This window comes from Cimex lectularius, unplaced genomic scaffold, assembly GCF_000648675.2.
Source record: "Cimex lectularius strain Harlan isolate CLEC.00 unplaced genomic scaffold, Clec_2.1 scaffold193, whole genome shotgun sequence".
Classification (NCBI taxonomy): domain Eukaryota; kingdom Metazoa; phylum Arthropoda; class Insecta; order Hemiptera; family Cimicidae; genus Cimex; species Cimex lectularius.
In genome coordinates, this window is record NW_019392759.1 from 780,746 (window position 1) to 799,328 (window position 18,583).

General features: G+C 34.2%; 1 protein-coding gene across 1 annotated transcript in view; it reads right to left on the bottom strand.

Annotated features, from left to right (window-relative positions):
* Nucleotides 1–317: 317 nt before the first annotated feature.
* Nucleotides 318–18,583, bottom strand: part of LOC106672732 (transient receptor potential cation channel trpm) — a 58,710-nt gene continuing 40,444 nt past the window's right edge. Inside the window, exons 6-22 of the mRNA XM_014404385.2 lie at nucleotides 14,064–14,250; nucleotides 13,875–14,005; nucleotides 10,857–10,984; nucleotides 10,598–10,790; nucleotides 5,246–5,435; nucleotides 4,920–5,131; nucleotides 4,681–4,860; nucleotides 4,409–4,624; nucleotides 3,087–3,244; nucleotides 2,832–3,022; nucleotides 2,581–2,762; nucleotides 2,319–2,504; nucleotides 1,893–2,249; nucleotides 1,473–1,823; nucleotides 1,149–1,408; nucleotides 755–1,049; nucleotides 318–690 (exon numbers count right to left, since the gene is read on the bottom strand). Coding sequence (XP_014259871.1) covers nucleotides 400–690; nucleotides 755–1,049; nucleotides 1,149–1,408; nucleotides 1,473–1,823; nucleotides 1,893–2,249; nucleotides 2,319–2,504; nucleotides 2,581–2,762; nucleotides 2,832–3,022; nucleotides 3,087–3,244; nucleotides 4,409–4,624; nucleotides 4,681–4,860; nucleotides 4,920–5,131; nucleotides 5,246–5,435; nucleotides 10,598–10,790; nucleotides 10,857–10,984; nucleotides 13,875–14,005; nucleotides 14,064–14,250 — 3,708 coding nt within the window. The 3' untranslated portion in view covers nucleotides 318–399. The remainder of the gene's footprint in view (nucleotides 691–754; nucleotides 1,050–1,148; nucleotides 1,409–1,472; nucleotides 1,824–1,892; nucleotides 2,250–2,318; nucleotides 2,505–2,580; nucleotides 2,763–2,831; nucleotides 3,023–3,086; nucleotides 3,245–4,408; nucleotides 4,625–4,680; nucleotides 4,861–4,919; nucleotides 5,132–5,245; nucleotides 5,436–10,597; nucleotides 10,791–10,856; nucleotides 10,985–13,874; nucleotides 14,006–14,063; nucleotides 14,251–18,583) is intronic.

The window sequence follows — 18,583 nt, forward strand, 5'->3', positions numbered from 1 at the left end:
TATTATTAAATAATGCACCTTAAATTACAACATTTATCATATATAAGAATAATTATAATGTGTAAACAATTTATTATAACTACTTATTAAGCTAGGTTACATTGAACACTTGCAAAGGTCTTAACAACTATAAAATAACCAGTGACTCTTAGTTAAAAATGTAATATCCTACACACCTAACAGAATGAATAACACTTACAACTAATTAACAAAATATAAATTATTTTCAATTTATCCTCCCAAGGAAATGATTTATTTACAAGAGTAATTATAAATTATCTTTGGTTCTGTAAAGGTAATTTTTAATAAGTGGTCAATTTAAAGAATAGTAAAATTTGTTTTTACAAAATGCCTTGGTACCTTTGGAGATATCAAATATTAATTTTTAAATGCTACCCTTTACAGCTGAACTTCTTTTTGTGCATTTTTTGACAATTGGTTGGTTGAAAATACTGATCTAGATGATGAGGATGATTGTCTCCTTTCTTGTTGGGCCTCATCAACACTCATGTTATCATGGTCAGGGCCATCTGTATTGCTTGTGTCCGTACCATCTTTAGCTTCATCTTCTGCTTCTCCAAATGCTTCATTGTTGCTTTCTACTGGACTTTGTGCAATGGGCGTTATTGATGTTGATAACTGTGGAGTGGGTAAATCACCTTCAATGGCACTCGAACGACGCAATCGACACTGGTAAACAAAAATTATAATATAACTTAATAAACATAGTGATAAATTAAATATAATTATATACCTGGTATCTTTCTAATTCTGGTGTTGTTGCTAAGAAAAACGCATTGTTTTGAAATTTATCATCGTCTGTAGGTTTTAATCTTCTTTGTAATAACCCTTCCATCATCTGATAATCATTGTCTTCTGCATCTTTTAAATGCTCTTTTTCCAAAAACCGAGCCATTTCAGGATTAGACATCTCTGAATGGTGGCGAGATCGTCGAGTTTCACGATCCCCCCGTCTAGGAGGTGTTAATAAACTGGGTGATTTTGGTGGACTAAGTAAACCGCAAACAGTTTCTAGTTCATCTGTAATGCTGCATAACACAAATAAAATATCAATCAACTAAGTCACTATCAAGTCACTAAATTGACTGATAGTTTATTTATCAGCATTTATGAATTTAATAACATACCTAGTATATTCTGTGTGCATTGCCATTAGCATTGATCTAGCATGTGATGCCGGTGGGATGACTTTGATCCGGGGCTCTGCCCAAGTGACTGAACGCTCGACAAGAGCTATGTGGCGACCTGATAACTCACCTGTAGCCGCATCGGGTTCAGAGTGAGTTTGAGACAATTGTCTTTGAACTGGAAGTAGGAGAGAACTTTCTTGGCTTCCGTGAGGAGTACATTCTACAGCAGCTTCTTCCTCATTACTAGCTTCAGAGATCTACAATTAAAAGCAATAATGTTAATAATATACATATTTATAATGAATAAAATAATGTAACCACATTTTGTGTTTTGGTGTCTGATTCACTGTCGTGAATAGGTTTCATTGTATCACTTCTCATCTGCATCGTTAACCTAGAATGTGCGAAATGAGGAGGATCGTGTGCAAAGTAATCGGATCTTATTTCTGTCAGTGCTCTAACTGGAGGCCCCTTCCTTCTTGGTCTGTCAAAAATATCAGACATTTCTGGTTCAGAATGTTCACTGGCTCTTCTTGTTCTTCCATGTTCAGACGGTGGGAAATCAGGAGGGTCAACTTTGCTGTGAATCGACATAAAGCGATGAATAACAGACAGTGCTGAAGATGTTTGTTCTGCAAGTTCTTCCAATTTACGAATGCGAAATTCGACAGTCTAAAAATTTAAAAAAGAAATTTCACAAAATAAACTGTAAAAAACCCATTTCACAAAAAAAAATTTAACCTGCAAAGATGAATTCTGACTATTTTCCTTTTGATTAATATCTTCAATTTTTTGATACATATTTTCAACTCGCTCGGTTGTTTGTTTAATTCTTTCTTCTGTCGACTGATGCAGTTTGCTTTCTTTTTCTCTGAAGTAGCCTTCGACACATTCCTCCTCAAAATCATAAAGTCTTTCTAAATCCTCTGAGTCTAGAAATAACTTCAGTCCATTATCGTAAGTTTCTTGTACACCTTGAACTTTTCTCCTTAAGAATTTAACCAGTAAGTAAATATGACTTAAAAATATCATTGGTGGAGGGAGAACAGGTTTTTGTTCATATTCCATGACAACAGTAAATCTTTGAAACATCCAAACCTAAAAATATATCTAGTAATGAAAAGATTACAAATAGGGTTCTAACAGAAGAAAAAGACGCTTTCTAACCTGATGTGCTACAGCATTAACTTCTATGAATATATTATTAAAAACAGCAATAAGCAGGTTAATCAATAATATATTAGCGACTAGAAGGTAGACTGACATAACCACAACTGTAATCCAACGGCCAGTTTGACATGGTTCCATTCCAGGTTCATCTCCACATGGAGGATCGATACTATCTGCAAACACCTAAAAATGAATGAGCATTAGTATTTATATATCAAAACTATGAAATAAAGGTCAAATAAAAATGCCTATAACTTACTTCACCATACAACATGAAGTATGGCTGAAAAAAAACATCCTTTGCTAATGTCCAACTTGCGTCTGAGTCAGGAAATAAAATTGCTTTACGGCAAACACCGAAACTCATTAATACAACAAGCAATAATACGACAAAGTATATCATGTTTTTAACCATTTTCCCCATCATTGTAACCAATGGACCTTTAACATCAATTAACATGAATTAGTATTTTCTCATCAATGTAACTTGTAATTATGCAATTAAACTACCTAAATATTTGTTTACACCAAGAATGTTTAGGATTCGAAGGTACCAATATATGATGTCTACACAGAACATAACTCGGCCCACATCCATAGATGATGGTTTTAAACGTAAAGACAGCCCTATTAGAAAGAAAATTATGGCGACTGCATCACACGGATTCCACATATTCCAGGCCCAAACTGAAAATTTATGGCTGGAACAGAAAATAGATTATTAATATTTAAATATTTATCAGTTGCATTTTTCAATTTTTCTACCTTATTGCAACCGGTTCAGATGAAGCTATTTCTCTTATTTTTTCACAACCTAATGTACAAATGTAAGCAATGCAGTACATTTCTTGCCAGGTTGGGGTAGTTCCCATCCTTACAAGTACAACAAAACTGAAGATAAACAGGAATGCAAGATATGCGATCTATAGTAAAACATACAATCAAATTTCAGATATTTTTTTTAAATAAAATGTCACCAGGGCCGGCTATATACATTTTTATGACTAAAGTGACTACTAAAGTACAAAGAAAAAAATATATTCCTTAGAAATCTGTTTGGATATTAAAAAAGCCTTCAACTGAGTTGAGTAAACTCTTTTTTAAAAGGATGCCTCCAAAACATTTTCAGAGACATTGAAAGCCAATTCAAAGAAGGAAAGGAAGAAATAGCAACTAGGCGCACCTCCTTTATCCAGGAAATTCAGAAAGGATGCTCTCAAGGGTATATGTTCCAAGACCTTTGGAATGTGGTATGTAAGTCTACTGTGAACTAGAAAATATGGAGTAGAATTTGTTGTCTTGGAGGTATAATCGAAGCCAATACTAAAAAAAAGGCTCCAGGAAAGATCCAAAGTATTAGTAAAACCAATAGTGACATGGTGCAATAAGTCAAATCTGAGGACATTACCAGTAAAATATCATATGATAATCCACAAAGGTAAACTTATGATCATACGAATGTTAAAATAGTTGCAAAATTCATAAACCTAGCAACAGCGGGAAATGTATCATTCCATGTTATCAATGACTTTTGCCAAGATGCGCAGAATTGCATGACAATGAAGGTATTCCAATGTACACTGTATAAATGTGTAGTGTTTCTGCTTACAGGGTATTCCAGGCTGTGCACCAAACCTGAGGAGTAAAAGCAAAACTGGAATAAAGCCAGAAGATTGTTCTACTAAAATGCACCGAATGATATGGACAACATCAATGCATACCTTCAGTTATCGCCTAGGCCTTCAAAGACCTTCAAAGTAAAATTACAAGAAGACAAATTAAAGAGGGACTTCGCCTAACCTACAAGTATAGAAGGGTTGGAGCTAGGATAGCTGTGAAAGTAACAAAAAATTCAATGTTGAAAAAAAAAAAAAAACAGAAAAAAAGATTAGGCAAATAGGACACTAGTGATAAAAGAAGATTGACACAGGATTCCTTCCATCAACAAAGAAAGAAAAATGCAATGTGAGTGTTAGGCCATAAAGATTAAGTTTATTGGCCATATTGATGATTAAGTTTGTGTTATCAATTTAGTGCCGGCCCTACATATCACAACTGTTTTTACAAAGTTCATTCCCATTACTTACAGAGTGAGCCCAAAATTTTGCAATTGGTGCTGTATAGAACTCGTAAAGTTTTCTTTTTAGCCTTAGTGGTCGTGTAGGTTTTAGGTCGTAGTATGCAGGGTCCAAGGGCAGTGGTAAAAACTGACTTCCTGCATCAGAACTACTGCTTGTGTCTGTTATTACTCGGCCATTTTCTGTTACGATTGTATCACGCAGTTGAGCATCCATTACAAGTGCCTACAATTAAAACCAAATTATTATGAAATAAAATTGTTTTAAAAATATAACTTTACCTCAACATCATGTTCTGTATTCCTGTGGGAATCCAGCCCCTTGCTTCCCTCCATACTTTCATTTTCTTCTTCCAAACCAATAAGATGTTCTTCTTCTGTCTGTGGCATTAACTGTAGCTCTTCTTTCGATTTGAATTCTAATTTTGCAATATAAATAGGAAAGAGTAGGCCAAATATCACCTAATAGAAAGAATACAATTAATTTACATAATTTATAGAAAATAAACTAGCCAACTAACCTTGATATTTGTATTCTTTCGTGTTCTAAGTCCCCCCATCCATAAGTCAGCAAGTATGATCTGACTACAAGGATGAGCAAGTAATTGCCTATGATTGGCAGCTACTGCTAAACTAAGGCATGTCTGTCCACTCCAATTTTGGAGCTCACAAGTTAACAACTGTTGCGTTTGGTCATCATCTTGTCGATAAGAATAATCCAGCAATTCTAGACCTACAATAAACCCTGATTATTTATTAAGTTGTTAAATATCAAATACATAATTTAATTCTTCCTTGACTTTCAGTTACTATGACCTGTAAATAAAAATGTGGTATTTTTACGTACCAATAGTTTCAAACTCTTTTCCATAATTCCTGAGCTCTTCATAGATTTCCGTTTCTAGGTCATCCTCAGCTGCTTCATGAGCCATAGCTTTGTATAACTTGCATGCAACAAGCGCTTTAGCTAAAGCTTCTTCACCATGCTGCCACATGAGCAAAGCCATCTCCTGCCGCTTGGTTAGCACTGCCCAAGTCTTTGAAAAAAAAAAAAAAAGTGCGATTGCAGCTTAATTTACACAAGATAATTTTTCATTAGATTTAGGAAAATTACAAGTTTACTTGTACCATGTATAATAAATATAATGAAATCAAGAATGTACAATTTTAAGCATATTATGCAGTTTAGCATAGTATCATGCTGGAATACTTTCTCAGCTATTAAAATGATATTTATTTCTTTAAGAATTTATTTCCCAGCTATCATAAATATTCATATTAGCTAATGGACTATTACTTATTAATTACATTAACTACAATACTATTAATTCTAACTTACTACTAGAAACCTAAATTTTTTTTACTTTATAGAAGATAAAATATAATTATTTCCTGATTCTTTTTCGGTGAACGTCTGTTATGTCACAGAGCTAAAAAAAATTGATGACACTTAGACATATAATATGCAAAACACCTTAAACCTCATAGATGGATGATGGTAGAAAATGGGCTTAAAATTTAAACAGTTGTATTTTTAATGTATATATTTAATATAAACCTATGAAAGATTTCTCATACCTTTCATAAGAAGAAGGAATCAAAATGTAAAATCACAATTTAAAATAAGCATAATATAGCCTTCTTCAAAGAAATTAGGTACTTAGGTATAACCAGTGACTGAAGGCATGTAGGCAACATACTACTTAAGGTACATAAAGCCAAGGCACTACTAAGCTACCAGAAATTATGCAGCAAAATCTTGGGAATAAACCCTTGGGGATGGCTGATTGGTTATAAATCACATTGGTTAGACCCTTGGTCATGGAGCACTTGTATGGTGATCAAAAACACTGCTTAAGAAGACTCAAAACATATTGCAGTCTACAAAGATTAGCGTATCTTAATATAACAAGGGCAATGCACATTCGTCCCCCAACAGCGATGAAAACTGCTCTCGATCTTCCACTCTTATACATTCTTGTACAAAAGGAGGGTATTAATGTACTAACAGATGGACTATTGATGAAATAAGAGGAAAATTAATCTTTGACAGACCCTTCCAAGGATCACAGAGATTTGGGAGAAAACGAGACCTAAGTTTTAGGAAAAGACTCTAAATATGGCACGGCACACTTATGGGTCAAAGATAAAAGGGGGAGTAGGTGTAGCAGTAAAGGGGCCTAATTACAACCTAACAAACCCCTTGGACTGGTTTTAACCATCTTCCAACTGAGATCAGATCAATGCAATCCAAAGGAGTTGATAAAAGAGAAAATGAAGGGTGCGTGGATCAACATATTTTCGGACAGTCAGGTAGATATAAAAGCTCTAAATGTATATGCTTTCAGCTCTAAACTAGGCTGGGAATGCCTAAATATCTCAAAAAGGAAAGCGAAGGAACACAGCAGGCAAAATTTAAGAAAATTATATGCCTCTCTAGCCTATACCATTTAAAGAAAATAGGAAAAACAGAGGAAGAAGCAAAACTCTGTCAATAGAAACCACAGACCTAGGCACATATCCTTTGAGATGCTAAGCACTGTTAAGAGCTGGGGTTTAGCTAATGCACTTGCATTTTGGCAGCAGATAAATATGTGCTAAGGGCAACCATGAAGGATTCGAACATTTCCTAACTTAATCAAAATTCAGTAGTAACATATTAATTCATTATGTTATCAATATCAGATCATTAATTCCTACAAATGTACCACCTGTAGTCAATTGCTATAAATTCAACCTTCAATGAATAAAAAAAGCCATCTTTGATGGAAAAAATATGGCCAAAAGTATTCTTTTGTTTCAATTAATTTCATACTTTTTGATAAAGTGTAACAGATGGGAATCTGAAACAAATTGACTTATTTTATAGGTTAGACAATAAGGTAATTCCTGTGATAAAGAAGCAATTAACATCCACTGACACGTTGTTTGCCACAGATGAAATGTCTATTTGCAAACACATTTTTTATTTTATGATCATTAAAAATCCATGGGATTACCTGGATTCGAACCCAGAACACATTGCAAATACTATTTGGATGCCCTAACCACTCGACCACTGCTGTCACCCTAGGCTATACAATATAGNAGGTGAGTTAACGCAATGGTTAAAAAAGTGGTCGTCAGTCATTAATATTTTATAACAATTTATTTAAAAAAAAAGAGCCAGTGTGGTACTTATTCAGACGTTTGTTTCTAGTAATATTACTTGTTCATAAATGTTATGGAATGATTCCACATAACTGTGAGGGAGCAGCTATTTTATGCAAATTCTCTCATGGAATTGTTTGTGATTGCTGGTAAAGTCTCAATTCTAAAGCTACGAAAATTGGATTCGGTTGGTTCAGTAATCCGTCATGTGTCAACCCTATCCCACCGAGGTATTGTACCGCATAAAACTACTCTTCAATACACTTTTTCAAGATGAAGTTATAGGTTTTTGTCCTTGCCAGGCTTCAGCCTCTTTTTGTGAATCCTGCATACTATTATGCAAACTTTGATCGAACTACGAGGGGCTGACAATTTCAGGATTCAGTAAATAAATCACTTAGAAAGAAAATTATTTCTTCCAGCTTTCGAGAAAAAACTCCTCTTTATCAGTACTTTAAATCTTTAAATAATAATTAAAAAAGTTAATAAATATGAATCACTAATTTGAAAGTACAATGTAATTAAATATAAAAGTATATTATTAGAAAAACCAAATTGCCCATAATTGGTGCGATTTTTCAAATTCAAGCATGCCAACAGCTCTAACTGGCCTTTACTCTCATTATGTGGGTATGTCGGTGAATTTTTTCGAATTCACAGTTCAAAAAATATGTATAAGCTCTCCTGGACGGAAGAAGATCCCAAAATATGTATGTACAAATTTGTTAGCAAGGCGCTTAAATAGACTACACCAAACATTCGGATTGGTCGTGCCGGTTTAACATCGGGAAGCGCCTATTTGCGATTATTTCACGTTTATTTCCTTTCTCTCTCTCACTCTCGCTCTCTCTCTCTCTTTCTCTCTCTCTCTCTCTCTCTCTCTCTCTCTCTCTCTCTTTTTCTCTTTCTCGCTTTCTCATTCTCTCACCAAGGACAATTAAAGCGTGCACCTCAAAATATACATATACATAACGAATAAAAGCATACGTCTCTCGAGACTGCGATAAATAAATAATATTATTTACATAACACAACATAATAAACATAAATAAATAAATAATAATGAATAATAAATAATAAATTTTTATTTCCAAATTAAAAAAATGATCTTAGAATTTACAGTTTACGAAAGAAATTAAATCAGACATATTGCAAATAGTATTTTTTAGCTATTAGCTCTACCCTCCGGACGGGTGGCGGGGGGACATCCTGAGCTCCCAGGGCATGTTTAGCCCGGGCCATGGGAAGGTTGCGGAATTTTCTATGAGTACTAGGTAGTGTGTAAATGGTTTTTATCCACAACCCTCTAATACAGCCCGTATGTAAAAAGGTGGGAAGACATCTTCCCAAATAGGCAGGGAGCTTGGATGTTCCTTGGATGATGGTCCCCTGGGCTGCTGTCCTCCCCAAGAAAATTAATTAAGAACATATAAGTAGAATGGCTAGATGTACGATAGTAAGGGGGCTAAAGGAAAAAAAAACTATTAGCTCTAGAGCATGAATCATATTTTTAGGCAGAATACTGTGGTAATTATTGCATAAAAATAATTGCAAATTGCAGGCGCAAATGAAAAACAACAATAAAGCTAAATCGAAACAATACGTATAATATTTTTTACAAACAAAAAGTCGGTTCAATTAGGTCTGCAAGAAAGAAAAGTCTTCTTAAGATAATCAGAGCAATAGCAGGTAGGGTTGGCTGAGGGCGCGATTATCAACAGTATCAAATTACCGAGGCTTTCTACAGTTTAATCCGTATTGGCTTCCATTTTCGACACGAAACTTTTTTACTGTACAATCCAATTATGTCCTTTTATTCGAACATCTTCAACAGTTTGTTTCATACCCGTAGTCATGGCTTTGGTAAAGACTTAAAGTTTTGATTATACTAACCTCGGATAAAGTGTCGTTGATCTGTTATTTTTCCTCAGATATTTAAAGTGTATTTTCATCGTCATTAAAATAAAACTTTTTATTTTCGAATGTAATTAAAAGTTGATTTGTTTCGAAAATTTTACAATAGAGTAGAAGAGCAAACCGTCTATTTACACAAGCCGATTTAAGCCAAACGAAGCGAATCTTTTGTAGGCAGAAACTAAGTTTTCAAGGTAAATTTAATACTCCTAGCTAATTTAACTTTGTTTTGCAGGAATACCACTCATCAACATATAAATGATATGGTGAACTACACTTCGAGCTCGTTTCAATACAAAAAGTATAAACACGAGAGACTCAAGCACATCCTGCTTCACATTAACTAAATATTTTAATCAAAACTTTTCTCTTTTTCTCCCGAAATTATTTTTGAACACAATATATTTATTGTAAATTGTATGTTTAGAGTGAAATAAAAATATAGAAGAGAGCCTGAAACCGCTTACTATTTTTTTTTGCTGGCTAACTGTTAAGGTCATTGCCAGCTCCTCACATATTTTCCATCTCGTTTTTGTTTAGTATTACTGATACTCCAAACTCTTCCACTCTTCTATACGTGGCTTATGTTCCTAATTCAATGTTACATACATGACTACGTTTACACAGGTTTACACACAATATTATTTACAAAAGTACAGTTGGAAAGCCGGCAGGGTGTTCATAACCTAAACATCTTCCCATCATTCACGCTAATAAATACATTCGTACAGAGAAGAACCTTTCAAGACAAACAATAACAGAATGTAAACAATAAAGGCAATTTATGTTTACTTCAGTGAAGAACCAAATCATTTAGCAACGAAACAAACGAAATGCGTTTTTTTATCAAACTTTTTGCCATAACTTTTTGACTAATTTAAAATCCGATTGCACCATTATTTTCAACGTCATTTCATTATTTTCAAAAAATATAAAAAAAAAATATTTTTTGCATTGTATAAATTCACTGTTTTCCACATACTACATGTATTTTTTAAATTTAAGCAATGTTTGTAAATCCCAGGCCCTGAAGATGATCTCAATAAAGATCGAAACGTTGGCACGATAAAGAAAATGTTTTTCTGAAACCTACATCANTATATATGTTGATACAAATTACCAATGATACTCTTACCATTAATTCGTTGAATGGATAGTCGAACAGGGGCATCTCCTTAGACGCTGGAAGAGTCTCCGCGAGTAAGCTGAGGGTGAGGTTCGTGTTGCCGTAGTAGCGGATGAACGAGGAGCTATTCCTGTGGACATGGGGCGATTTCTTCATCACTTTCGCGTAAATCAACCTGAATTTCCGCCTAGTGTACTGCGATCTATAAGGAAAAAGTCTCATGGAATCTCAGAAGGAAGTTGAAGTGAATTTGTCAAAGATGACTTACCTGAATGCCCCTCCCATAAGTTTATTAATGACCAGGCCGATGTCGTGGAGGGTGTAAACGTATCCTCTTGGGATATGCGGCCTGACATCTCTAAGTATGTAGCCTAACGTATTGGACGGGCCTTGTTTCTGAAAAAAATAAACCCAAGAAAATAGAGACATGAAAATATCGACAATGTGATTCGAAAAATTATTTCAATTTCGTGCTGCTAAATAAATTAAGGCCTTTCCTTTTAAACTGTAAGTTTTCAGCTTACGTTTTGACCTAAATAAATTACAAAATGGCACAAAAAATTGTACGTTGATGACCCTTTGGAATTTTATGTTTTGTTTATTTTCGCATTAAATATAATTTTTTTATGTATATATTTATATATACATATATATTTAAATATTTATGCATATAAAAAATCAAGGACACTATCTACAAAGTGCAAGGCATTTTTCTGAAAAGATCAGCAATTTCTCAAGGCGTGGTCATATGGAATGCGTGGTCAACCAGCAAATTTTCGAACACTTCCCATCCTTAAATACTGGTAGTACATTTGTATTAGAAGAGATTATCATAACGGCAAACTCTATCTGGGTCCTATAACCCACATTCTAACAGTCTAATTGGAATTACAGTTATATTTACTTAGATATGATTGAATTTAATCATTATTAATCGTACAATTCATATTCCAACTTTTCTTGTAAATTACTGTCAACCGACCTAATACAAACACTTTGTTATACAACGAACTTCTCGTGGACATAGAATCCCCAGCCGATCATAGTTAGCCGAGTTTAGCATAATTATTTAATAAATTATGATCAATTAATATGTATATTTGGTCCCAACATAAAACTTTAATCGTCAAAGGCGTAAAGCAACAATTCGACGAGAAAGCACCAAAACCCTGGAAATTTTCTGAAAAGTCTGCGTAACGTGAACATTCTTAGAAGTTATGTAGATTCAAAAGCAGTCAAATTTCTGTGGTGTATTACAGAATTTTAATCGTTAATGACCTTGGTCGTAAAGAAATTTCACGAAAACGCATCAAAACCTTGAAGATTTTTTGAAAATTCCGTGTAGATTATTCGGTTTGTATAATCTAAAGATTCTTAGAAGGCAGGTAGGGAAAGCATGAAAATTATGTTTTTCTTTTAATCTTTAACGTCTATAAACAAACTAAGAAATGTGTCTCTTCATACCTCTGATATCATCAAAATTTTGATTTAAGTTAACTGTCCAGAACCCTACGAGAAAGCACGAAAGAACTGAAAAGTTTCGGTAAAATCCGAGGAACCTGAACATTTTTGGAAAGCAGGCTTGAAAAGCATCAAAACGTCAAGGCCCTGATAAAAACCCAAGAAATGTGAATCATTGTAGCAATTTAGTTGATAAAGGCCTAAGTGTCCAGAAATTCTACGAGAATAGATCAAATCACTTAATTTTTCCTGAAAAATACATGTAACCTGAACATTTTTAGAAGGCCGGTTAGGAAAGTGATAAAATCCTGTTTTTAATATTTTTAATAGCCCAGAACAAACCAATAACTTTTGTTTTATTATATATATTAGTTAAAGACCTAAACCAACCAGAAATTTCACGAGAATAGATAAAAAACCTGAATTTTTCCTGGAAAATCCATGGAACCTGAACCTTGTTATAAGATTAGATTAGGAAAGTGACAATATCCTGTTTTTTCTATTTAAATGGTCCAGAACAAACCAAGAAATGTGTCTCATTATAACTATTAGTTAAAGATCTAACTTTCACCCTCACCTTATAATGTAAGTTCGAAAAACGTCAAAATCTTGTTTTTTAAACTTGTAATGGCCCTGAACAAACTAAAAACGGTGTCTCCATATAGCCGTTTAATCGGTGAAGACGTATACTTATAAAAAATTACATACCAAGAAAAGTGTTAGCAAGAAGAGTGCTTGCATAAAAAAAATGTTCGTTCAATGTTATCAAAGGAAGTTTCTTTTAGATAAACTCAAGGCGGTGACAATAATACACAAAGAACATTATTATTATATTATCTTTGTAATGTGAACAATTAATTAAATTTTAGCGAATAAGTTTACCAATTATTTTATATTATAATTTGTAAAACACACTGGGCCCATATCTAAATTAAGCTCTTTATGTTTTAAGGGGGATTTAGCGGATTCTCCTTTATACTTAAAATGTTCTTTGAAATTCCAATTTTAGCCTGAATTGCCGTGGATTTGACATCCTTTGCAAGTGGAAAACTGAATTATGTCACACTCGTGTTAGTTTGGTGTTGAAGACGATGGTTTCCACGGTAAGACTATATTCAGTAGCAACCCCTGCGATCACTAAAGATCGAAACGTTGGCACGATAAAGAAATTGTTTTTCCAAACCTAAATCACACCATTTTTAAGACTTATAAAAATAGATTCTGGCTTTAAAAGTAAAATTCCTGTACTGTAAATTATTTTCCAATTACAAACATCAGTTACAGGAAGTTTACTTTCCATGCTTATATTTCCTGCCATCTCCTAAGTTTTTTATGGCATTAAATAAATGGTTAATTTGAAGTTAAAAAGGTTTTCCTTGAAATTAACAATGGTTAGTTTGAAGTTAAAAATGTCTAATGTGAAATTACAAGGTTTAATTAAAGTTAAAAAGGGTTAATTGAAATTATAAAAGATTACTTTGAAGTTAAATAGGGTTAATTCGACGGAAAAGGCTTATATACTTATTTGTATAAGTATAAGATAGTTTGCTTATTTTCCAATTACAAACCATTAGTTACAGGAATTTTACTTTACATCCCTATATTTCCTATGATCTACTAAGTTTTTAAAGCTTTAAATAAATGATTAATTTAAAAATAAAAAGGGTTAATTTGAAGTTAAAAAAAAGTTTACATTGAAATTAAAAAGGGTTATTTTTAAATTAAAAAGGGTTAATTTAACGTTAAAAAGGGTTACTTTAACATTAAAAAAGGTTAATTTGAAGTTAGATATGGTTAATATGACGAAAAATATCTATGAACTAACCGTGTTATAAAGTTCTTCTAAACGGGGGATAGTGAGAAATTTTCTCATGCTGACACCATTCTCGAGAAGTAGTTTGACGAAGTCGATCCTGTCGTGCTCCAACGCTTGCATCATAGCTTCATCTAAAGCTCCTGAAATAATAAGTATATATAATACGTGAAAAAAATATACGTTTAAATGGGTACAAACCCGCTGGCCATTCTTGGCCGTAAATGAATATTTCCGACTGAGCTATGTCCACCCTGTTCCACGTCAGTGCAAGACTTAATTGCTCCGATGGCGAAAGATGCTGGCTTTTGAACAAAGCCGTCAGTATCGTTTGATCGAATTCTTGATTATTGTTCTCCTCTCTGTCGTTGATTCTAAACACTGTTATCTGAAAACGGAAGGAATCGGACTTAATTAAGGAATGACAGTTCGGTAGGCCGATTGGGCAAAACGATATTTAATTAGAAGAAGGGATTAGATTTACGGTATTTATTGTCAGCCCTTTTATAAATTAGAATTTTGGTTTTAAATTTGGTTAAAAACGTACGTTTTGATAAAATTTTCCGCCCCGCCCCCAACCTAACTTGTGTGTTTATTATTCACATATTATAACGTACAACGTGAAAAACAAAATAAATTAATACATAATTCAAAGAGCATAACCAGTTTCATTACACAGACGAACACACTTTATTTTTATTTTATTTTTTGAAGGTTTTTATTTATATAGAGATTTTATCGCTTGAAGAAAATCCTGCTTCAATCATGATGTGGTAATCCCGATGACATTTTCTTGTAAAGTTTAATCGGATGCCGAATCTCTACTGCAAAAGGAGAGAGGTTTTTTCCGTGAAGTGATTGAACGGATGATATTCAAAGTGAGAGAGTTTTTCTTGGTCCAGACAGGCTCGATGCTATCGTCCGCCCCCCAACCTATCTGGTGTGTTTAATTAATTCGGGAATTTGGATTGAGCTCGGCTGGTGTTCACAATCACAAATCAACCTTAGAGAAAAAAGAAACGAATTTATTTTTCTCCAGTTTCAATTAGTTGAAAAACTCACAGACTACAAATACATGTTTAAGATTTATTGCTTCATTAATTAAATCTAACTAAAAAAGATAACACATTACGTAAATAAAATAATTAATGGTTTAAATAAAAAAAAAATTAAATTATTTTATGCTTTTTTGACATTTTGTTACATTATTATTTCTTTATAACAGTGAGTAAGGAAATGCGTTTTCCAGATATTTTGTTGATTAATCAATGAAATAAAATTCCTGGGGATGCCAAGCAATGTTGAGGTGTATGGAAGAGCTCTTAAACAGATGCTCAAACTATTCTGGGATCAACAAAGGATGAATTTCTAAAATATCTGGTTGAGATGATGAGGAGGAGCATATTAGGAAGAGGGGGTTTGGTATTCCCCAAGCGCTGCAGCTTTGTAGCTTATTGAACTTTTTCTATTTTTTTTGTTCAGTTCAATTCGATCCGTCTTTTAAGAAGTAGAAGGTCATCATGGTAATTTATTTTACCTTTCTACTGAGCAGTTGCTTCATATTAGGAAGGTAATATGGTTGGCAGTTCCTTATAATTACATAACCGACAAATTGGGTTCATTCTTAAATAAAACTTGTGTAGGTGTGTTTTCATATGCCATTAAGCAGTCTTATCACTCCCTTTAGTTTTATCTTTGTCATCGTATAACTCGTACTGAGAGGTTGCTTCAACATCAAATGTAATGTGGGTGGTAATTTATTCTACAAATTTGGATCCTAGTTGAATATATTCACGTTGTGTAGGTGTTTTCACCTTTCACATTTCAGTGACCACTATAGCTCCTTAGTGTTCCCCTCAGTTTTATCCTGTTTAATTATAAAAGGGCTCTTGCCAGTTTTGGGAAGGGATCTTTAATAGGTATATTAAAGTTATGCAAATCCTCCTCTGCCCAGTTTGTCCGCTTGTTCATTACACAAAATTTCTTTGTCCCCTGGGAACCAAGAAATTGATAAGTTGTTATGATTCCCCGGTTTTGGACATTTAGTATGCATTCACTATTTTTTCATGCTACGTTTTTCCATGCTATATGCTTTTAGCACTCCTCAGAATTATTTTTGTTAGTATAACCTCTTTTATTATTTTCTAGCATTTCAGGTTGGAAGACCAAGATATCATTCCTTAACTAGTTTGATTGCCCATATTTTGGGCTTGCAAGCAATATACCCTATTCTACACATGTGTTAGTTACATCTGTATACCATGAAACTATTTGATTTTCTCCTGTTCTCTTCTTCCCTTTTGTAGTCTGTTAAGCTTTGTAGAATGCAAAGGATGTTTCCGAAGTCATGGTCAATTACTGTTTCCTAAAAAGGGTGTCTGGTTTTATTTGTTATTGTTGAATGCCTGAAGTATTTAGTATTCATCCAACATATTTTTTTCTGGAGTCTGTACGAGTTTTTCCTAGCTTTTTCTTGTACATATTAGGGTCAATGTTTACAATAATTTGTGTAAGTGTTTTCTCGGATGCTAGTGATCGGTATAGAACCTTATCACTCACCTTAGTTTTCCCTGCGTCATCTTGGTCCTAGGTTATCTCGCCATTGAGCGGTCGCTTCTCAATCAAAGGCAATATCGGTGATACCCGATAGTTTCATCCTTCTTATTGCATAACCTACACACATGGGCACATTGAACATACCCAAGTTGTGTTGGTGCTTTCCCAAATGCTAGTGACTGTATCTCAGATGTAGAACCCTCTCACGCCCCGTATTTTTACTGTGTTTAGGTTTGGCGAGGAAAAGCACTTTAATTCCCTTATTAGTTTGTTACTCATATTTTGGACTTTCACAGAATATACCTGTCCCAGTTCTTACTCCTTTTGGAACATTCTGTATAAATATAGAAATGTATTTCATGTTCTGCAGAACTTTTCTCCTCCTTTTTAGTCTGGTAATACTTTGTATGATGCGAAGAATGTTTCTAGGTCCATGTCTGGCAAGAATGTACTATGTCTGGCATTTCTACTGTTCGTCCATTTCTTTTTTGTTTTGCACACAAGCCGATTCTGAGATGGAGGAGTCTGTTTAACCACGTCCTTGAACCCATGAAACAGTCTTTCAGATTCTTCTCTAGCCAAATTCTTGTTGTTTTTCCAGGTTTTGGACGTTTTGAATGCATTCACCATTTTGGATATGACATTTTAAGTACCGCTTTTAGAGCGTCTTGGTTGTCTGATCAAGGAGGATATTTTTTTCAGTGTAACCTCTCCTAAGATTTTCTAATATTTCTTGAAGTACTGAGATGTACTTCCCTTATTAGTTTGATTACTCATACTTTGGACTTTCACAGAATATACCTGTCCCAGTTCTTACTCCTTTTGGAACATTCTGTATAATTATAGAACTGTATTTCATTTTCTGCAGAACTTTTCTCCTCCTTTTTAGTCTGGTAATACTTTGTATGATGCGAAGAATGTTTCTAGGTTCACATAGTCATTCCACATTTCTAAAATGGGTGTCTGATCTTATTTTTATTTTATACCTATTAGGTTTCGTGGTCCGATTGACCAAATAAATTCTTTTCCATTAATTAAGGCTTTGGTTGAGATATATCTCAGCCAAAGCCGTAATTAATTGAAAAGAATTTATTTTATACCTGGAATTTTTTAGTCCCCACCAAATTTATTAGTTTCTGCAGTCTGTAAGAGCGGTTCCTAGCTACATAATCATTAATGATTCCAAAATATAACAAATTTTCTGACTCATGTAATTTTAATTTAATTTCAGAATCACATGATTTGATTTATTGTTTATTTTGTATTCACCGATTCATTCTAAATGTTGAATCGGTGAGTTCAATTTAGCGAAATAGCAGCTCTGAAGAGGGACCAGGGAGGTGGCCCGAAATGCACAAGCAAGTGAAATATATTGAAAGTAAATGGATGTGTTTAGTTAAAAAAAAGAAAGAACCAACATCCTAGATGGCAGCGCCAGTGAGCGGGGTCGTCCGAGAGGCTCTTGCCGGTCAAAAGCACGACCTGAAGATTGCCCCGAAAGCCTGAGCCGAAGACGAGGAATCGTCCTTATCCGATTGAGAATAGGTCGGGAGAATAGGTAGGATAATAGGAAATTGAGAATAGGAGTGAGACCCTGTGTGGCTGGGGGATACAAGCGACCCAGTCACATAACAGTAATGACAGCACATCGGGGAGTGATAACCCTTCGGGGTGAAAATTCAGAGAAATAACAAGTAAAAATCCACTAAGTTTAACGTCCAGCCGCAGCGAGGCTGAGGGCCCGTCCGCCAGAAGGGGGAAGCTCTCGTTCACAATTCCCTTTTTGTCATTAACGTTGGGGTTTCCGTTCCCTTTGTGAATTTAAATCAGATCAAACATAACCCTGAACAATAAATACCCTTTATTCTTAACCTTCAACAGTATAGCCAATACACCTTAAATAAATTAATTGAAAGAGGTCATTTGGTCAATCGTCAATCACCACGAAATCTAATGGATTTAATAAGTTAAATGAAGTATATCTTCACTAAAGCTCTCCGTGGCCATTTCATTTGTCGCCGAGAATCAAATAGACTACACGACATTTTAAAAATGGTGAAAAGGAGGGAAAATTCGAAAGGTTGGGTTGAGATGGGAAATTGGTGTTCGAGTGTATCGAAGTCACGATAGATTGGTAGAGCAGCGGCGTATTTAGCCGAAGGTCG